The sequence below is a fragment of the Nyctibius grandis genome, chromosome 2 (assembly GCF_013368605.1).
Source record: "Nyctibius grandis isolate bNycGra1 chromosome 2, bNycGra1.pri, whole genome shotgun sequence".
NCBI classification, from domain to species: domain Eukaryota; kingdom Metazoa; phylum Chordata; class Aves; order Nyctibiiformes; family Nyctibiidae; genus Nyctibius; species Nyctibius grandis.
Genome location: NC_090659.1, coordinates 64,063,607 through 64,083,838, shown reverse-complemented (window position 1 = coordinate 64,083,838; position 20,232 = coordinate 64,063,607). Strand labels below are relative to the sequence as shown.

General features: G+C 40.1%; 1 protein-coding gene across 1 annotated transcript in view; it reads left to right on the top strand.

The window, feature by feature from the left end:
* Positions 1 to 6,851: 6,851 nt before the first annotated feature.
* The window catches only part of ITGBL1 (integrin subunit beta like 1), a 150,498-nt gene continuing 137,117 nt past the window's right edge, over positions 6,852 to 20,232 (top strand). Inside the window, exons 1-2 of the mRNA XM_068425577.1 lie at positions 6,852 to 6,949; positions 8,218 to 8,429. Of these exons, the coding sequence (XP_068281678.1) occupies positions 6,852 to 6,949; positions 8,218 to 8,429 (310 nt within the window). The remainder of the gene's footprint in view (positions 6,950 to 8,217; positions 8,430 to 20,232) is intronic.

Genomic DNA, 20,232 nt, shown 5'->3' with positions numbered 1-20,232 from the left:
CTCAAAGATTTATCTCTCATCTCTATAAATCTAGAACAGATAAAAGAATTTCCTTATTCATTCTTCAAACTTCAACACATGGTTGAAACTGGCCATGGGAAAGCTTCCTTTTAAAAGGAAATTTTAGAAAATTCCAGAAGACTGATATTGAGAATTCAAGGGGAAAATTCTCAACCTTACCTATCACTTTAATTTCTGTAATGTGATCTGCAAGCACAGTGTGATCTTCCTGGATAAAAGATAATTAACAAACCTAAGTTTCCTAGACCTGCTCACTCGGTAGGTCCTGAAGAAAAAGGGAATGCGAAGCGTCTACTTAGTTTTTCATGTTTTGTTGCAGAATTTGAATAGTTCTCAAGCCCTGTGGGGTTTATTTTGTTTTGTTTTGTTTTTTTTTCCCCCTGGGATGTAGTTAACTCAAGCAATTAAAAGGATAAAAATTAGAGTGAAGTGTTTCTAGAGTGCACTAAAGCAGGCAAGAAACGAACATCCTCGTCTTCCCCATTTTCAGTGAGGAAGAGCAAGAGTTAAGAAGGGAAAGCACTAGTAGGTCCCCAACACAAGTTGGGGACCAGCTGTTCCATCTTACAAAATGCAATAGCTACTCTCCCACTTGCTGACATCTACATAAATACGCATGTTTCCACAGCAAAGTGTATATTTTAATTATCCTGCTGTGGTTGAAAAGAGGTAAAGCCACATTAGAAATAGTGAAATTATGGGCTTTTATTTCTGAATTTATTTGAGCTTTGTTTGTAGCTCTTTTGTCCTTACTTTCCATAAGTATCTGTTAAGGAGTTGAAGAGTAATATAAACAAATTTTAAAAATGTCCCAAGGAGCTGAGCTTATTGGAAATGCCATTGTTGGAATTTGATTTACCACTTAGGAAAGAATTCACTGCTTGATCAGATTTCAGATATTCTATAATGAGTGAAAGAATTCATGAAATATTCATTTTGGAATGATGCTCGAGCTTTTAAAAAAGGTCATGAAATGTCATTTAGAAATTCAGAATTAAACTTCAGACCCAAAGGAAGATTTAGTCATTTAGGCATAGGATACAAGTCAAAAACTGCTCTATTCTTGCTTTGTTGCTGTCCAGCCCCAGCGCATCCAAAGTCCTTAATCATCTTAATGACAGTTACCACAAAGTTCTCCCTTAGTCTGAAGTCCTGCTCTGCACATGCTGAGCAGCACCCTGGTCTTGCCAGGGTTCCGTGTGATTCAAACCAGCCCAGCAGCCCGGCTTTCTTCCATCCATCTGCTCTGTGTGGCTCCGACTGAGAGGTGGTCTCACTCGGAAGCGTATAACTGTAACAGAAATGATCGCGGAGCAACCACAGACTAATAACTGCAAGAGAAGATTGGTTAATGTTCATGACTAATTTCAATTGGGGTGGATTACAAAACTGCCATTCTTGAGTGTCTGTGACTGGTGTCAACATTGATGAAACAGAAAAAAAGACATGGAGTATGGTTTTCAAAATTTCAAACCTTAAGCAGAGTTCTAAGTCTACACCTAAATGTGTATACAATTGGTTTGCTTTCGAAAAGTACTGAGTACTTGGAAGAGGAGCAATAACGGTGTTTCCCTGTTTCTCCTCTTTCTTAATTTCTGTCTCTCCTTCATTTTTGGTTTAATAACAAGCAGCAGGACCCACTGCAAGACAAAGCATCGAAACCTTACGAGAGTGGTTGCTGTTGCCTGGAGAATCTGGTGTGCACATGTTCTACTCAGGCACTAAACCTGAGTTACTGCAGTTTCGCCTCTAAGAAATCAGCAGTATCTATTTTTTATTTTACTATGCCTAGAAACAACCCTTCAGTCAAAAAGATGAGAATGATATTTCATTGTAACTCATTCAGGTAACTAGTTTAAAAAATACAAATATCACAAACATTCATTATTTTTATTGTATTTACCACTATTTTAGATTTTTCAAGATTCCCGGCAGCAAGAAACATTGTCCCTTTGAGAAGTAACACACACTCTGGCCATGGAGTGAGAATTTATGTTGGAAGATGACATGCCTGTTTATTTCCTTTCTTGGCCTCTTCAATAATACTGTTAGCTTGGATTACATCAGACCTTGACTGACTTTCTGAAATAAGTGCTGAACGGTTAAGAATGCAGTAGTATGTTTTTTAAAATATACTATTACTGCTGGCATTCTGAGCTGTCTTGCAAGCTCATACTTTAAAATCTCCTGCTGCCTTAAGACCTCTGTAAAACCAGGGTATTATTGCTGCTTGGGGGAATTAACTAGTAAACATTAAACGAACAGAAGACCTACCTACTATTTAGATTCAACTGGGACCCAAAAGAGTAAGCTAAGGTTTTACACTACAGTATAACACAATAACATCTTGATTAATGCTGGCCTATGAACTGTTTGAGTAGCTTATATTCACTACTATTCAGGCCAGCTACATTCAGGCCAGCTCAGCTTTAATCTTGTTGCAACCTTGATCCTGTAACTCCAAAAGCTATTTCTGTTCTCTGTGTGATACGGTCAGCTGTCCCAGATTCCATGTCATGTCAGAGAAATGAAGACAAGGTTTTCTGTTCTGCGCAGCTCTAGCATACTCTGTCTCTTGCTGCTTTCCAAGGCTGCCATCGGCTAGCACAGCAATGACTCTCAGCGGTTGCATGCACTTCTGAACCGTTTAATTTAGACCGATTTTAGTTAACTCTGTCAAGTACTTTGGTCCATGGGTGTTAAAGTGGTTTGTCATAGATCTTTACAGCCATTTCATTTAGTGATTGTATATCCCTGACAGAAGTGGCGAAGAATCACTGGAAGCTTCCAACTCTTATCATTTCACGTTTTATGGAGAAATAATAACTTGTGTGATATGTTGGATTTTCAACTTCTGGTTAATTTTAGAAAATTCCTGTGTAAGTGAATGCCTCTGCAATGTCTCAACTGATATAAACCCATGGTGTTACTAAAATGGCTTTCATGGAAACCCAGAGGATTATTTGACAAATTCTGGTGGTCTCCAGTTATTTTTTAAGCTTAGACTGTTCACTGGATGTGCATTTGTCTTTGTTTTGTAAAAAAAAAAAAAAAATCCTTAAAAATAGCGTGGAATGTGGTTTGCAAAACTAATGGCTTTGTTAAAGTGACAACAAAATTAAGCTGGCCACTAAGAGACTGTAATAAAGGAGTAGGCAGAGTCCGTCTGCCTCCCCACACCAAATCAAATCTTGTTCAGTAGCACAGTATGTCATCAGAGTCATAGAATTATGGAATATTTGAGGCTGGAAGGGATCTCTGGAGTTCATCTAGTCCAACCCGCCTGCTCAGAGCAGGGTCGCATAGAGCCAGTTGCCCAGAACCCTGTCCAGATGGGTTTTGAGTGTCTCCAAGGGTGGAGGCTCCACAACCTCTCTTGGCAGTCTGTTCCAGTGTTAGACCACTCTTAAAGCTTTTTCTTATGTTTTTTTTTTCCCATATGTTTTAATATTATTCTAATTTGCTTTACTGCAAAACAATTCTGGCAAAGTTAAAGATATTGCTTGCCTTAAAAAAAATCACTGCCTATGAATTATGTAGCCTACACCAGAGCTTGCAACTTGGTTTTCACACGTAGTGTTACATCACACTTCTTCACAGTTCAGAAAGCTATGAAACCACAAAATAGCCATCACCAGTTTGGACAGGTAATTAGACTGTTGGTTCCTCTCCTGGTAAATAAAATTGCAGAAGAAAGGCTCATCCCAATCTTTGACCATACCAAATCCTGCAGACTTTTAATAAGAACACTAATAGCGATATATTTAAACTGAGGTTCAAGTGTAGGTGTGTGTAGCAGCACTTATTTTCTTGATTCCACATCTTTATTTGAAGGCATTTCTTGTCTGACAAGTATTATTTAAACCTATTGCCTACTTTTCAAAAAGCTGTTCAGTATTAGGAATATGTTCCATCTCCTCCTCCCCCTCAGCAGCATTGTGTTGACTTTCTCTTCTCTACCTTTACTCTGCAGGACATTGCAATATGTAAAGTGTACATCTACCGAGCAGGTACAGGTCTGAAGCCTTAGTCTGAAACTCCAATATGTAGGAAAAGTAGCATTCCACGAGCACTCTACTTTGTGTAGGTGTATGTTCTCCAGTAGAGAACAAAGCTCCTGAAGGTTATGTACAGGAGTGGCTAAAAGTGAGCAATCCTCAAGAGAGCATGTCAAGTTCTCATTTAGAAAGAGACTGGCTTCTTTTAAATTGAATTTACAGTCTGTTTGGGAGACACTTAGGTCTGAAATATATATGCATCTAGTTTGTATATATACATATACATATGCATGCATGCATCCATACATTCGAGGCTTAAATGTTTAAATAATCAATCTGAGCAAAGGTTAAAATCCAGTAAGGGTGCACTGAGATATTGTATTAGAGGCATGTACACGTGAAAGCAGTTGTTAAACTTAAGCTCTGGGTGCACTTTTCAAATACTCCACCCTTGGACTGTGTAACTGCGCCATCTCCAAATTTAAAAGGTCCACAGCCAAAAGGTGTATATTACTTAAAACCTTGACAGCTGTAAATAAATAAAAAATAAGAGAGTGATAAGGTCAACATCTCATGATGGATGTTTTCTCCTCATACATTTGAAGTTATAGTTTGCAGGCTGCTTGAAGGTCTTGTGAACACCTATCACCACCAGTCTGCACAGGAAAAAAAGGAGGAAGGTGAACAGATGGCAACATTTTAGTGTGTAGGTTAAAGAGAAATTTAGTGCCAAAAGGGAATTACTATTGTTTAAAATGCAAAGCTTTCTATTTATTCTTCTCTAACTCCAGACTTCTGGCAGTACAATTTCTGACAATCACATTGTTCTTAAAAGTGCTCCCTTTTTGGATCTATGGTGTCTTAATTATTTTTTTATTATTATTATAGCACTGCAAATAAATTTGAAAAACTATCACACAGATGATAGAATCCAGAGTGTTGCCTTAAGCACGGACTTCTAAATTCAAGGACTGTCAAAAATAAAGGCCTGCCAGTATTACTTACCTTTTCACGAGATCCATCCAAGTCAAATGCATGAGGTTATCATAACTGTAAGCATTTGCATGACTGAAGCCAACAGAACACTCTTAATGGAGAATTTGTATTAGCTGCATTGCACAAGAATATTCTGTAACATATTTGCAATATGAAATATACTATAGAACTGTTAAAAATTTGATATACAATGTGCTACAGCTATATACAGGGTTTTGAGATTTTTTTTTTCCCTCTAATTTTCCTTGTTCATGTTTTAGGGCAAAATTATGTGCCATGTGGAGGATGGTACACTACAAGTAGAGAGCAAAGTTTTACACTTCACAACTTTGAGATAGCCAGTTAAAATAAGACAAAAGTTTTATTTTTTAACGGTCCATTGGAATGATGTTTGGTTTTAACCTGTATATCTTCAGGGAATAAGATTGTTTCTTTACAAATATGCTAGAACAGATTTTGTCCAATATCATCTTTTGTCATTCCCTTAAAGTTTGTATTTCACCTGAATGGGTACTTAACTTAAAACTGGATTTTATGGGCTCCAAAATGGACTTAAAAGGGGTTTTTTTGGCATCTACAAGACCAGCAGAGCAAAGTTAAATGTTTGATGTATTTTTTTTTTTTTTTTGCAAGAAGATCACTAGCAGAAGTGGTTATGTTAGCAAGAATCCTGGGAATTGTACCCTTGAGTTCACTGTATAAAACGTAAGACACCTAATTACACTTTTGGGAAAGGCAGTTTTAACCAAATCTTAAAACGTTTTCTAGAACAGTATAATCTGTGGTATACCAGATATTTAATATAAAATAGAACAAAAGTTATTCATTTTGAGAAAGCTACTGAGGGCTTTTATCTCCGATATAGGCTCAGGAACGAGTGAAACTTTCTTCTGTCAGCTGCCTGCTTTAAAAATACATATGTGTGTGTGTGCAGACTAGGACACCTATATCCTATCATCTTTTGTGGTAGAAGTTTGTTCCTGTAAGCGCTTTCCATCCCAGGGAGGTATTGGGCAATTAGCAATTTCCCAGGACAACCAGAGGGGTCAAAAAGTGTTGCAACTTTTCCGTAGCATAAAGAAATGCACATGGCCATTCCTGCCAAATTTTACTCATTTAGAGAGGCTTCCTTCATTTTAGTTTGAAGTGTTTCCAAAATCTCCCACTGGTCTGATGAAGTATTGTACTGTGTGTTTTAATGAGGCATTAGGAAATGGCTAACTAATAATATTTTTTAATTTGCAGTCACTCAAGCTGGCGTAGGTTGGCAGCCTGCGGTGTCGCGCAGTGCAATGGCGTGAGCAGGTAACCCTGGGGAAAGGAGGGGAGGGAGGGACCTGGGGAGGCAGGAGGGAGGGAGGTACTCCAGCAGCGAGCCAGGGATGCTGCAGCTGGGGAGCACTGGTCCTGTCTCCTCAGCTGTGCACATCTCCCCCACCACGTTACACAGATTATCCCAAGCAGCCATCCATCAAAGGACAGGGGGATATGCATACCTCAAATATTTACAGTGCCTGCACTTTGAGAATGAGACAGTTTGTTCACGTCTGTGAACGGACCACTTTTAAAACATCAAAATAAACCATCTGGCTGCTCAACTGTTTCTAATTACTTCCCTGCCTAGACTGTAAACTTCGGGGTTTGGCACCGGCCTCCCTCCCAGAGCGCTGCCCAAATCCTGCTCCCAGGCAGCTAATCAGAGCCACTGCAGTACGAGGGGAGCAGCCCTGGAGCTGGGCTTGACCAGCGCGCAGCTCTCCGCACTCCCGGCGGGTCCGGCCGGCCGTCTGTCCGTCCATCCATCTGCCCCAGGTGCAGCGTAGCGCAGCTCGCACCATGTGCGCACAGGGGCTGCTGGGGCTGGCGCTGCTGCTGCTGGTCACTTCGCTGCCGGCCGGTCACCTCATGCTGCCAGCCGGCCCCCCGGCCCTGCGGTAAGTGCGGCTCTGAAGCTTCCTGGGGGGGTTGCGACTGATTTACGAGGTGTCAGGGGTGTGGAGGCTGGGGTTGCGGAGGAAGCAGTGGAGCGGTTTGTGAGCTCTTCTGCCTGCTTAAAAGTGACACTAAAGGAAGTGCTCTGGGTCGCTGGGAACCTAAGGCAGTGTCATGCAAACTGTGGGGGTTATTTGCAATTATATATTTCATGCCTGGGATGCAGACCTTTGAAGCGGTAAAGGGGGAAGAGCTGGACGGTGATGACTCTTTACACCCAAATCTCTAAATTCTGCTGCCTCAGTGGAGCAGGAGCCTAACCACAAAATCCTGTGTTCCTGCTCTTTGGTGCGGCACGAGGCACATCGCCCTTTGCCCTTACCCTCCATCCGGGCCAGCATCTGCCTGCCCTTAGAGCCAGCAGCTCCTTTGCTCCAGAGCCTCAAAATCTCGTGTCTGAGGAGTACAGGTACTCGTCACCTGAATCCTCAGTATTCCCTGGCATTGTGAACACCTGTCTTTGTCTTGGCCAGTCCTTTGTTCTGTTTTCCTACAATCCAGCTCCTCATGAGGCAATGTGTGATTTTCCCTGTGTATGTCCTGAAAGTCCTGATCCCTGTGTGCTCCAGTGCATGATACAATTGCACGACAGAGCTGCAAATCTTCAGATCTAGCATCCGGATTCTGCTGACTTTACTAAAACCACAGCCCCAAGCTACACTGTTGCATGGAAAGCAGTGATTACTTCAGTTTCCTTTTCCAATGAAAGCATGGATCCTATATATACAACAACCAGAAGGATTACTTTGGCAAATGTATTTCATTAGAATCAACCATACGTTTGCTTTTTGGTATCATGTATTCCTGTTATCCTACCTAGATGTTTGGATGTGTATGTCTTTTCTAAACCTTTTGGAATAATTCAGATCAAAATGTTTCATGATGGATAATCAAACTATACATGTATATGCATATATACCACATATGCATAATGAAATAGATGAGCCTAATGCAGCTGACAAGGTAAGTAAAACAAAATATAAGCATTCCCGCAGGTAGCAATGAGATTTCTGATGAAAAAGAAGAAATTGGGTGATTTGAGGCAAGTAATAGTTTACAACCATAACTAAAGTGATGGCGTTAAAAACAGTACTCTGGGGATCAGCTGAAGCTGTCCAGGGGGTGGTTTCCCATGAGCCAAGCTATCATCAGCTCTGAGCTGGAGCCCCTGGCTTTGACCACAGCTTGTTCTGTTTGCTGTCCTCTGCAGGAGTGGTTTGGGAAGTCCTGCTTCGTGCCAGCTATCCCGGACTGAGTCGGAGCTCAGGTGCCGTGTCCCCGGGGGGAAGCTGTGCAGTGACAGAGGCAGATGCGAGTGTGGGGTCTGCATCTGCCAAGTGACTGAGACTGGCAAGTACTATGGTCCACTCTGCGAGTGCCATGACTGGGTGTGCGAGATCTATGATGGGAAGATCTGTGCAGGTAAGGAAGCTGCTATGCTGACAGAAGCTTAGAAAATTGAAAGTATATATTATAAACAGAAATATGTTTGGAACACAGCACACTGATACAGTAAAGACATGGTTATATATGTGTCCCTGAACCATGACTCTAAATGGGATTGTGGGCACATCCAAGGATTTCAGCAGATTAAAGGACGCAAGTCAAAGGCACTGTCTGTGCAAAAAAACGGGACTTTGTCCAGAGCAAGCTTCATCTGCAGCAGGGGCAAAAGCAGGAGTTGCTTTGGGTTGGAGGCTTTGCAAACTGTGTTTTCAATCTAATACAGGACACAATATTGCTTTCATTTTTCATATAATATTGCTGCATTTGAACTGCTTGCCTAATGATGGCATATGGTATCTACCAAGGCTTTAAACTATCTCTGAACAATCAATTTTGTCCTGTATTTTTTTTTTTCTCCTGCTATGACGAAGAAGGTTTGCGGCAACAGGTACTGCACTGAGGGCATATAAATATGAAAAATCTGTTTTTCTCTAAGTAATGATAACACTTTCCAAATAGAGACTTATAACAATGTAATTGTATTGTGGTTTCAGAGATTTCCCCACTGACGCTGTATTATTTAATGGCAGATGAAATAACACATTTCTGGGACAGAATTTAGTCCCTGACAGTTGTTGGAACATGTTGCTTGGTTTGCATCTAAACATTATCACTCTTTCATCTTTCCAGCTGTCTTTACTTAAGTTTCTGGGCTATTTCAGTCAGATTTTTGAGGTTTGTTTTTTTTTTTTTTTAAGCAGCTTAGAGTAGGATTGTAGAAAAAAGCAAGGAGAAGAAATGCCATCGCATTCCTAAGGGGATTCAGCCTGGAGCTTGATGAAAGGGGCCACAAGGGTACTTCATTTCTACTATCCCTGCTTCAACAGCTTTACCAGATTCACACAAACGTGTCATCTTTTCAGGCCAAAATCTGCAATTAGGTCAATGGGAATGTTACAGGAATTCTCCTAGTAAGAGGATAATACAAATGCATTCCAGCAGTGGGTTTGGCAAATTTTGTAGGAAAAAAAAGAGCAACTTATTTTAGCAACAATGTAGCTAAGAATAAGAAGTCCAATAATAACATGAAAAAATCAAGGATAGGATTATGAGAAAAATAGTTGTATTTGGCACCTCCGACTTTAGAGTTTTGTGGAGAAACTGATTTATGGACTCTGTAGTCAGCAGTGTTAAGTCCAGTTACATAAGAAATATCAAGAGTCTGCTGATGATTTCAGTGCTTTGCTGTCTCAAACATGAATTTTCTGATTGGTGGTGTGATTTCAATATGCTTGCTGTTGTTGCTGGGGTAATTGTATAAAGTGAAACTGAAAGTTCCTTCAATTTTAATATTCTGCTACAAACTCCACTATTATGTTCCTGTTAATGTCATGAGCAGTGGCTGCAAGTTTTGTCAGTGCTTTGGTGGAAAGGGATGCTGAAAGGATAAACAAACCCAAGAGATTTCTAACAATATTTAGCTTTTGTGTAGCACTTCATGCAGCAGTTCAAAGATGTGAATGTTATCATTTTTTAAATAACAATTTTTTGTAGGTGCCACCTTTTGTAGCTGGAGTATTGAAGCTGCGTTACCACTGAGATGTCAAATAACTTAAATTCACTCTTCTGGAAAAAAAAAAAAAGTAGTAAAAATTCAGTACAAAGTCATGGGGAAGGAAACAGCGATGAAGGGCCCAGGGTTTTTGCTTGATTGATTTCGTTTTTTGACAACAGTGCTGAAAGTCCAGCTGACTTTGTTGGAGTCCAGGGCTGCGCAGCACTGCAGAAGAGTGGCCCTGGGTAACTCCTTCGGGGCTGGGACATGGGCTCTGGATCTGAGTGGTGAAACTCCTTCTTTCAGGCTGTTCTCCTTGTCCTCTTCATTTCCCCCCCAACGTTTTTGGACACTTAAAGCTAAGTTGTGTGTATATGGGAGGAGGGGAGAATAGAAAAGATGGTCAGATCTAGTATAACTGGCAGGAAGCTGATCCTCATGTTGTATGAATAACATCGCCCCCAACACAACCCTTCAGCAAACTGCATCTTCTGATGTTTCTTAGTGTTACACCACCAAGCTGACTTCCCATGTATGACATACCTTCCTTTCTTTGCATTTTTGAGCACATTTTTTGACTCAATGATGAAATTGTGTTTCCTTTAGGGGAATAGCCAAAATATCTCACTGTAGTTCTATTCCTGTTTCCTGCTTTCTTTTTCTTTTTTCCTATTTTTATTTTGTTATTTGCTGTCCTGTTTCACTGGGGGTCTCTCCTGATGAGTACAACAATAACTGCTGACTAGTACCACATGCAGAACTTCCAGACACTAATTGAATATTGCTCTAGAGAGCCATGGTACTTGAGATTGATGCTGTTTCAAACAAGCTGCTTCTCAAGCTGCCAGAGTGATGCCTTTTTCAAGTGACCGATATCTAATCACTGGTGATGTTCATATTCAGAGTTGGACAGGCAGAGTTGTTTGAGTCACTCGTGCCAAAGATAACTGTGTTTCCCTGCCAGTCAGTTGAGACATACCTCTACTTCCCTCTCCTCTAAGTAAACAAAATACTTAGTTGCTCGATATGCAGCCCATTATCTTCAAGGCACTTTCTGGGTCAGATCCACCTTCTGGACAAGTCGTTGAACACCCATATTCTGAAGAGGGGAGGCCTGATGATAGAGGAGATGTCTATCTGTTTATGATTTGCTTTTTCTTACCACCTTGTATAAGCAATGGGAAAGAGATTTTGCCATGAGTAATGAAGAAGAGCAGATGTAAATGTCTCTGTCCTTTTACTTTCCCTTGAGACTTCTCTGCTGTATTTCCCTTCCATGATGTTTCCACGTGCTTTAGAGGGAATTCTGATAATTTTTTTGCCTTTTATCCCACTGACGTTGATAAAGCAATAGGTGATCTCTCCTGGAGTCAGAAACAAAGAAGAAGAGAAAAATGAAGTGCTGTAGTCTGGGTCTCCTGTCCTCCTCAGTGGCCTTTTTATCTGCTTGCTGTATCATAGGGTGTAGAGGAAAGAAGAGTCCAGTCCCAATACCATCATTCTCTTTGCAATGTTGTTGACATCTTTATTTTGTCACTTGCTGCTGGTCCTCAAGGAGATAAGAGGAGGAAGACTGAATCAAACACTGAATCAAAACCCCAAAGGATTTATGCTTCATTCAGAGCAGACAATATACTTGTGGCTGTTTATTTGCAAATAGTAGTTCTGACCACAGACAGTTTCATATCGCCTCAGGCTTTCTTAGTATATGTGGAGCCTGTGTTGTGTGTAAAGGAAAGTGGAATGTGGCACTAATTCCTGTCACATTGCTGCTTGATACCTATTTTTCTGTGGTTTTGCAGTATAGAGTAAAACCAATTTTAGTGAATTTTTTTTTTTAGTTAATCTTTTTTATTGTGCCTGTGATTAATGAAGATAGAAAAAGTAAACTAAGCATAGACTTCCATGGTCAACTGTAGAGGGAACACTCTAGATGTTTCTCGAGAATGGACTACAGAAAATGCCAGCCGGGACATGAGACAGTATGATTGCACTGCTAATAGTTGGTGAGATCAAGGGGCAGATACAATTTGGTGACAGCATAGAGAGCAACACATGAAGAAGGTTCCTCTTTGCTCAGAACTAAATTGTTTTGTTTTTCCATAGTTACTAAGATTTTATAAACAATTTTTCTTCCAAACTGAAATACCTTTTACACCTACTGGGTAATAGTGGCACTGCGTGATTAACCACTTCCATAAGCAGTTGCTGGGGAACTTTCATTGCTGCTGTTCAGGCCAGTGAAAGATTTTTCCGTTTCTTTTTCCAAAGCTGTAGTTGCTGTAAGTAAGTGGTGCACCTATTTTAAGACTAGTTCAGCAATGTAATGGCAGTGTTAGTTGTAGGTTTTCACAGTCAGAAGTGTTATCATAGTTATGTGAAGGACAAAAGGTATTGATGCCATTATTTTCCACTCTGAGAGGCTTTAAACTATGCAGAGAACACAACTGAAAAAATAAATTCACAAGGAGTGGATGTAGAAATAAATACAAGATAAATCCAAATTAAAGTATTTATGTAATACGTAGTTATGCATCCATGTGAGTTTATGGGATATATGGCCCTATATATCAGTTGGACATGATAGTTAGGAAATTGAGAATGGAAGTTGGAGAACATTTTGAACTGAGGACTGCTCTTTGCACAAAAGCTGAATAGTGTTTTTAGGCAGAGCTATCTTAGTTGAGTTGGAAATGCTCTAACAACTGTACCTTTGTATTCGTACTGAAGGGAGGTCTGACACACTGATTTTTCATTGAGCAGCATTTCTTGCTCAAAGTGTGAAGAAAAGCCAGTCTGTGACCTGCATGGATTGCCTTTTGATCCGAAGTGAAATTCAAAGCCCTGGATTTTGAGAACAGGTGTAAGCCTCTTCTCTGTCAGAGGCCACATTTGCAGAGATTCAACTGTGGCTCATGTGGTCATTGGAGAGACAGCCTCCTAAAAAGACCGAGTTAAAAATAGGGCAGGAGGCTACTGATGAAAATGGAGGTTGCAGTTCTTCTCTGACCTGGTTCGCTTTAGTCTGGATTTCAGAACTTACCTTAAGTGACATTTCCTCCTGGAGCAGGGATTTGTAGGTGTGATAATAGCATATGTATTCACCTCAAAACGGGTCCCCCAGGTTCTAGTAGAAGTGAAATTGCAATAGCATAGACCTCAGACCTCAGTGCTGGCTCATTGCCTTGCAAAGTGCACGAGGTCCCGTCAGACTTGCAAAGCACAAGCTAAAGCCTGTATTATTCTCAGCTTTATGCTATTGGCACCTGATCTAGGTAAACTCAAGCAGCCTTTGATGCATCCACAATTGCTGTGGTACCAAAGGCAGTGTGTACGTTCATAACAGGTGAATGAGGCATGAGAAGCAAGGTCAGAGAGTCACTGCCAGGGAGAGTACTGGAAGGGAAGCATTTTAAAAGTATCTTATTACGCAATTTGTAGCTAAATGCCTAGCCCTCGTTTTGAGCACCTTTATCTGCGGATACTACTCGTGGAAAATACGTGCTAGTTTAAAAACTAGAAGTGAGTACACTGGGCATGTGGAAGGAGAGGCTTTTTGCAGCACCTAGCAGAGCAGGAATGCAGCCCCTCAGGCCATCACCAACAGCAAAGCAGCAGGGGAGCAGCATCTCCTTCACCTTTTGCCCTTCTTTAGGCTGGGATGACAAGCTTATCTGTTGCAGAGAAAAAGCAAACCTTTGTGCAAGTTTTGACAATGTGAATAAGTGTTCTGAAGTGGATTTGAATTTTTGTGCTGTTCACGGGCCGATAAAGAACTGAAGTCTTTTTTTTTGTTTATTTGAAAGCAGGCCCATTATGACAAAATGGCTTTCACAGACTGAGTCCTTTTATAAACGTTTATGTTTCATTATCATTAATATGGAAAAGATATGGATGACAGAAAATAGATGGTGTATTTAAAGTTGCAGAAGAGTGTATTAATGATCTTACCTGCTTCATCAGTGGATGGGTTGCAGTAAGTTCTTATGACAGCGTTTGTCAGACAGACTGGCTTGGTGAGATCTTCTATGCTTATTTAAAGTTTTATTGTTGATAGCTGGTCCTGTAAAGGGTTTCAAACCATCCATCACTTCAGCCACTAGACTGTAGACCTTTCAGTGTAGTTGTTCTCAGGTAGTTTGTCCTGACAAGGAACATGTCACTGATTTAAAAAGTTTCCGAGAGCTTTTTTAGGCAGAAAGAACACCTTGCTAGTGCTGTCCCAGGAAAAAGGGCAATTTATGCCTAAAAAGGACTGGTGCTTGGCTTCTATGCAAAGGAAGACCCCAAAGTATATATGTGGTACTGGAACTTATCACTGTTTTAACTGGAATATATGGTGGTGGAGGGAGGCCACATTACTTTGTGATGTACCACAGTTGTATTGCTGGAGTCAAATTTCCTTTAAAGCTGGAAGGACTATGAAGAACAAGGCAAAGGTGAAGGAGCTGGAATGTGAAGGTTTTTCTTTAAGTTTTTTTCTTTGTTTTCTTTGAGGTTTTTTACTTTTCCCCAGAAAGAGGGGATTGTTTTGGCCCAAACCACTTGCAAGCCCTGCTCATAGCAATAATTCTAGATTGAAAAGACACGTGTCCAAACCCAGTGAGGTATGTTTTCCTCCACTCCTCTGTTCCAAGTCTGAGTACGTAATGAAAAAATGTTCTTTTACACAATATTTTTAAAGGCTATTTAAAAGCTTCCTTTCCTAGTGATGGAGCGAGTCTTTATTTGCAGATAGGGGTTTGTGAGTTGGTACACAGGGAGTAGGCTGGAACACCAACTCAAGCAGATATGTGATCAGATTCTCATCTGAAGAGGAGCAAAGATTCAAGAGAGTTTAATTGTAGTTGCACCTGTCCCCTTTCCTGAAAGAGCAGTTACATTCTTAACACTCCTAAGACCCGCTTCACTCTTCTGCCTGTCCACCTGAGTAGCAGCAGAGATATAATCTGGGGCATTTTCTTGCCAGAGGCTTAAAGAGTGGCTGTCGGAGCTTTGGAGGCATATCTGGGGCATGTTATGGAGCAAGTGACTGGGAGTGCCAACTCTGACACTGGCAGGAGTGAAATGAGTAATAATTCTGTGATATGGAAAATGTTACAGCCAAATGCTATTGCCTTGGCACAGCATGCAGCAGCAGATGTTGTATCTGGAGCACCTGGTCACAGTATTTTGTTCCTGGGGGTGATGCTGGGGATGGGGTGAGGCATGAGAAGGCTGTGGGAGAATCCTCCCGTGCCCCAAACAGACTGCCACAGTTCATCTTCCTCAGTCATGCTTTTCCAGTCCTCTGCTTCCAGCAGCTCCAGTTCAGTCTTCTAAACCAGGTGATCAGTTAGTCATTTTAAATATTGGGGATGTTAGTGTTCATGATCCACAGTTAGAGGCTACTGAGTGCAAAAATAGCTCTTTTAAAGTATTTTTCCTGTTTTGCATGTAATTTCCTATTTAAGTAAAAGGATGTATTAAAGTTATTTACGTCTTGAAGTTGCATGGTTCACAGTTAAGAAATACTAAATCTGACTCTCTACCTCTGATGAAGTGTCCTGTGCATTTGCACCAATCTTTTAATTTTGTATTCATGGTGGTTTTTCTCCAGTGCACTTGTGCTTCAATGACAGGAGGGAAATGTTTGCTTCCTGACATTTGAAATGGTTTAGTTTACACACTTGATAAGATATTTATAGCAACATATAAATGTTAGTCATTTACCTTAGTCCATTAATTTGTCTGAAATGTGGGGAACACGTATAGCAAAGCAGTTTGTTGTCACGTAACACAGATTTCTTCACACCCTATTCCCTCACTGCAAGTGTTTTAAACTATGTTTTGCAGAAAGTAACTGGATATCTACTAAACTCAATGGTGCAAGCTGATTGAGTCTCAGAAGCCAGAAGCCCCTCTTCTTAAGAAAACCCTCTTCCTCTCCATTTCCTGAAACACCCAGACTTATTTCTTGTTTGTCCTTTCCCCTTCAGAAATTCTTGGATACAAGTAGAGCTGGTATATGGTGTGAATGACTTTTCAGCAGATGAAGATACAGGCATTTCTTTTAGAGGTGAATAATGAATGGCATTTGTCTGTGAACAATAGGTACACTTACATAAACCAATCCATTTCTATTTGTATGTCTGTATGTCCTGGTGAGTATGTGCTCTAAAAAAAAAATAAATTAGTTGTGGGATTTTCTTTGTCGTTTCAGTTGTACACCTATACAGGTTTTGACATCCTGGGTGCAATTCCTGTGACTTAAACTAGTAACAAATCTAGATGTCTAAAATACATTTCTGTAGTGAGTAACCTATTTTCCAAAGGAGTAGTTCAGAAGGTGAAGTTTAATGACTTTCTCTTTCTTTCTCTTATAGCTGCATGGTGATTATCTTGTTTACTTTGAGGAATCTTTGAGACACTCAACAGTAATCTCTCTTTTCCCTCTGAACAGTTTACTGGATTCTTAGAGACAAGAAGCTGATGGTAAAATCAGCTGGTAGTGCCATGGTCATACAAGCAGGATAGATTCCTCCCTTCCAGAAAAGAATGCAAGCCCCACTTCAGATGGTGTGAACATGTCCGGTATATGGCACCTGACTGTAATGATCACAGCATCCAGCTCTGGTATACACCTTTCTTTGCAGTTCTTGCAACAAGTTACTAGAAGGTATATATTTTTCTTCTGATGTTGAAGAGAGGGGAAGCTGAGGGTCAGAGATCAAAAATATCTCTCCTGATCATCTTAGACTGATGGTGAGACTCAGAGTACAGCCTGAGCATCTGAGTCCTGCTCAGGGACTGTCAAACCACTGAGTCCTCATCAGGTGCAAGAATAACATGGGATAGTATGAAAATTATCAGTTAAGGTTGTGTCAAAAAAATATTTTCTTTTCATGTTTAGGTGCTAAAAATACGATTTCTTACAAATAATAGTCATGTGTTCCTTTTCCAAAGAACAGTCTGTGCATTACATACTACTGAACTGTTGATTCCTATGTATCATTATACAAGTGAGAGCAGCTTTGATTTATTAAAACACCCAGTGTGTTTCCAGCTTAAAAGTGTTCCACCTATAAATAAAGAGGTAAATTTGTAGCAGGTCAATTCCAGAAAGAATTGTTCAGACAAACAGTTTGCTCCTTCAGAATATTCCTAAGTAACTTTGATTAATCAAGCAAAGAGTAACCATTTTCAAAGCTATTCCAGAATGACAGGCTTTTAAACAGGAAGAAGGTTTTAAGTTCCTGTCCTTTTAAGCATACCATGAAAAGATTATACAGAAATGTTGACAACTGCAGGTGCAGTGACCTGTCTGTTAGAGTGTGTTCCAGAGAACAGTCCTCAAGAAGGTAGTCATGCTTTGAAGGATTATTGGAGAAGTTCTGACCTCTCACTTCAGGAACAGGGAAGAAATTAAATGGAGAAGGACAACTAATTTAATTCTATGAGCATACTTGCAGAAGGTCCGAGTCGTGCTGACCAGCGGCGATGCCATGTCAAAAAGCCAGATAAGAACATGTTGCAGTGTGGTTCTCATGAACGCTTTTGCAGAATTGTGCCTTTTGATCACTCTATACTTTACATGTAGAAAAAACTTACATGGGCTCTCGGAACATACTTCACTTTTACTCTGATGGTCTGCACTGACTTGGTTCTTTCTCAAGCACTTTTTAAACTGGAAAGAATAGCGGCAATGAATTAATTGTACAACAGTAGTCTGACTTGCAGTGATAAAGCTGAGACCTTCTGTTACAGAATCATGGAAGTCAGTATTACAAATTTAACTAGCTTTTTGTCTGATGCCTTTGTAGTCAGGTAAATTCTGTGGGAAGCAGATAACCAGTAAGAAATGTATTTAAAATCAGAAAATGGTCTTGAAGCACTTCATTGGAATACTGTTGTAGGACTGGTACTTCTAATGACCATCTTCTGAAAGAATTTAATTTCATTCTCACTTCTGTTTCAAGCCACAGATAATCCTCATCACAAACACAGCAAGTGTAATGAAGCACAACTCCCAGATCCAGGTGCCAGCTATCACTGAAAGAAAATTGCCCATCACCTCCAGAAAGGGCAGTTTCTCTAGATGGGAATTGAGAATGTAGGAGCAGTTTCAACTGAATACAACTACTCTCCATTTATGTGGGTTTGCCTACCATCTGCATTTGTGGAAATCCTTTTATTTAAGGCAAAACGCCCAGGTTTTATTTTTGCAATAATACTTTATGGAGAAAAAAGAGAACAATTTTAGCTGGCCCAGCTCTCATTTAGCTTCTTAAGCCTGGCTGATTCAGCCACTGCAGCTTAACCTAAGGCTGGCATGCCCTGGAGAGCTCTTGGAGCAACGTCTTTCCTGCTTCCGTTACTGAAAATCCGTCTGAGACCTTCCCAGAACAAGCCACACCTGCTCCTCCACCAATCCCAGATACAGTGAACTTTTCTTCTCTTTCTCGAACATATTCCTTTCTCATTTCCAGGGCTTTAGGGCATCATCTTACAGTGAGAGTCACTGGTACAGTTCCTACTGCCTTTTGTTTCCCAAGACTGCTTAATTAATTGAAGCATAGAGGAGAAGTTAGAGCATATCATTGGCATTGGTTGTAAACTGCTGTCCTTTGTATGTGCCCTCTTCTAAATAGAGAGGCTTAGCTGTGGCATAAATTTATGTATCACAATGAAAAATAATTGTGCAAGGTCTTTTCAAGATTTATAATGCATAACTTCCTACTACCTTTATGTATGTGACTCACAAATACAACAAAAAATTGGTTGGAGATGGGATAGGCAAAACTACCAAACCCCAGTCATGTACTTTGTTAGATTTGGGAGTGGATCCTGTCACTCATCTCTACTCTTCAGGTTAAAAAAAATGTTTTAATAAAAGTAAATGGCGTGGCTTTTTTTTTTTAATCTAAACAAAAGCCTGTGTTTTCTGCTGACATAAGTCTAATGAAATCAATACAGTTATGCCAACAGGGAATTGGTCTCATAGCATTTCTGTCCCTTGTTTGACCAGAATCTCCAGTTAACAACAGACAAAAATACAATAGCATCATACAGACCCTGTCATTTACCTGCAAATGGTAATGGTAAGACAATAATAACAATAATGAAATCTCCAAAGTTTAGAATGCTTTTAAGCTTGACAATATTTCACATGATTTTCTGTTTTTGTTTTTCTTCTGTGTATTGTACTACTTTAAAGAGTTACATGTTACTCAGCACTAGTTTGACAGGATGTTTACCAAAATAAGTTTTCTCCAGACTGGCAGAGTTGGACTTAGCAGAAATGAGACTTTTGTGAGAAAACATTCTGATAAATGAAAACCAATCCTTCAAAGAGGTAGACTCTGCTGTATTAATTAAGGAATTGGTTACACTGACAGAACTATCCCAAATTTTATTAAATGGTCTGCTGATTTGGAAAGGCACAATAAGATTAAGATTTTGTAATTGGATGAGCAGGGTAAGTGCATCTTAATGCTTAACGCCCTCACCATCTTAATGCTTTTGTATATGAGTTCTGTGGGATTTTGTTTTCCAAATAAGAAAATTACATTTTAAATTACATTTTAAATGCAACTGTTAATTGCTTAAATATATGTCTGCTACACTTACATGCAGGTTCTAAGAGATTTTATTTATAGATATCTAGAAAATATAGCATGATTTCGCCATAGGTGGTTTCAAAGAGACATATCACATGAGAATTTTTTGAATGAAGTTCTTGCAGAATAATATCTTGGATCTATATCTAAATAATACAGTGACCACAGACTTAATTTTATTTCATGGGTGGCTATCAAAGGAACTCATAGTTAGAGGTTTTAAAAGTAATCTTAGTCTGCCTGGGACATCATTTATTAAGCTCTTTCAAAACAAGCACATAGTTCCTCTGGCCCTTCATATGGGCTTCTAGTCCTCTATCTTTCAGGGTTTCAGGTATTGTCTTGGCTTTTCCCCCATCTTTTTCTGTATGAGCAGTGGTTGCCAGACCGACTCTGAACATTTTGGTTATCTCCAATTGCCAAATCGTTTTTCCTAATTCCAGTCCCTGTTCTCAGAGTCTTTTCTGCTTTTTGGGTGGTCTCTATCTGGCCCAATTCCTTGGCACTGCTCTTCACAGGTTTCCTAACCCATTCCTCTGGCTCATCAAAGAACAGTTTCCATGAGGACCTGGGTGGAAGTTAGACCCACCTTGGCACTCTTTACACTTTCTGGTGGCTCTTTCTC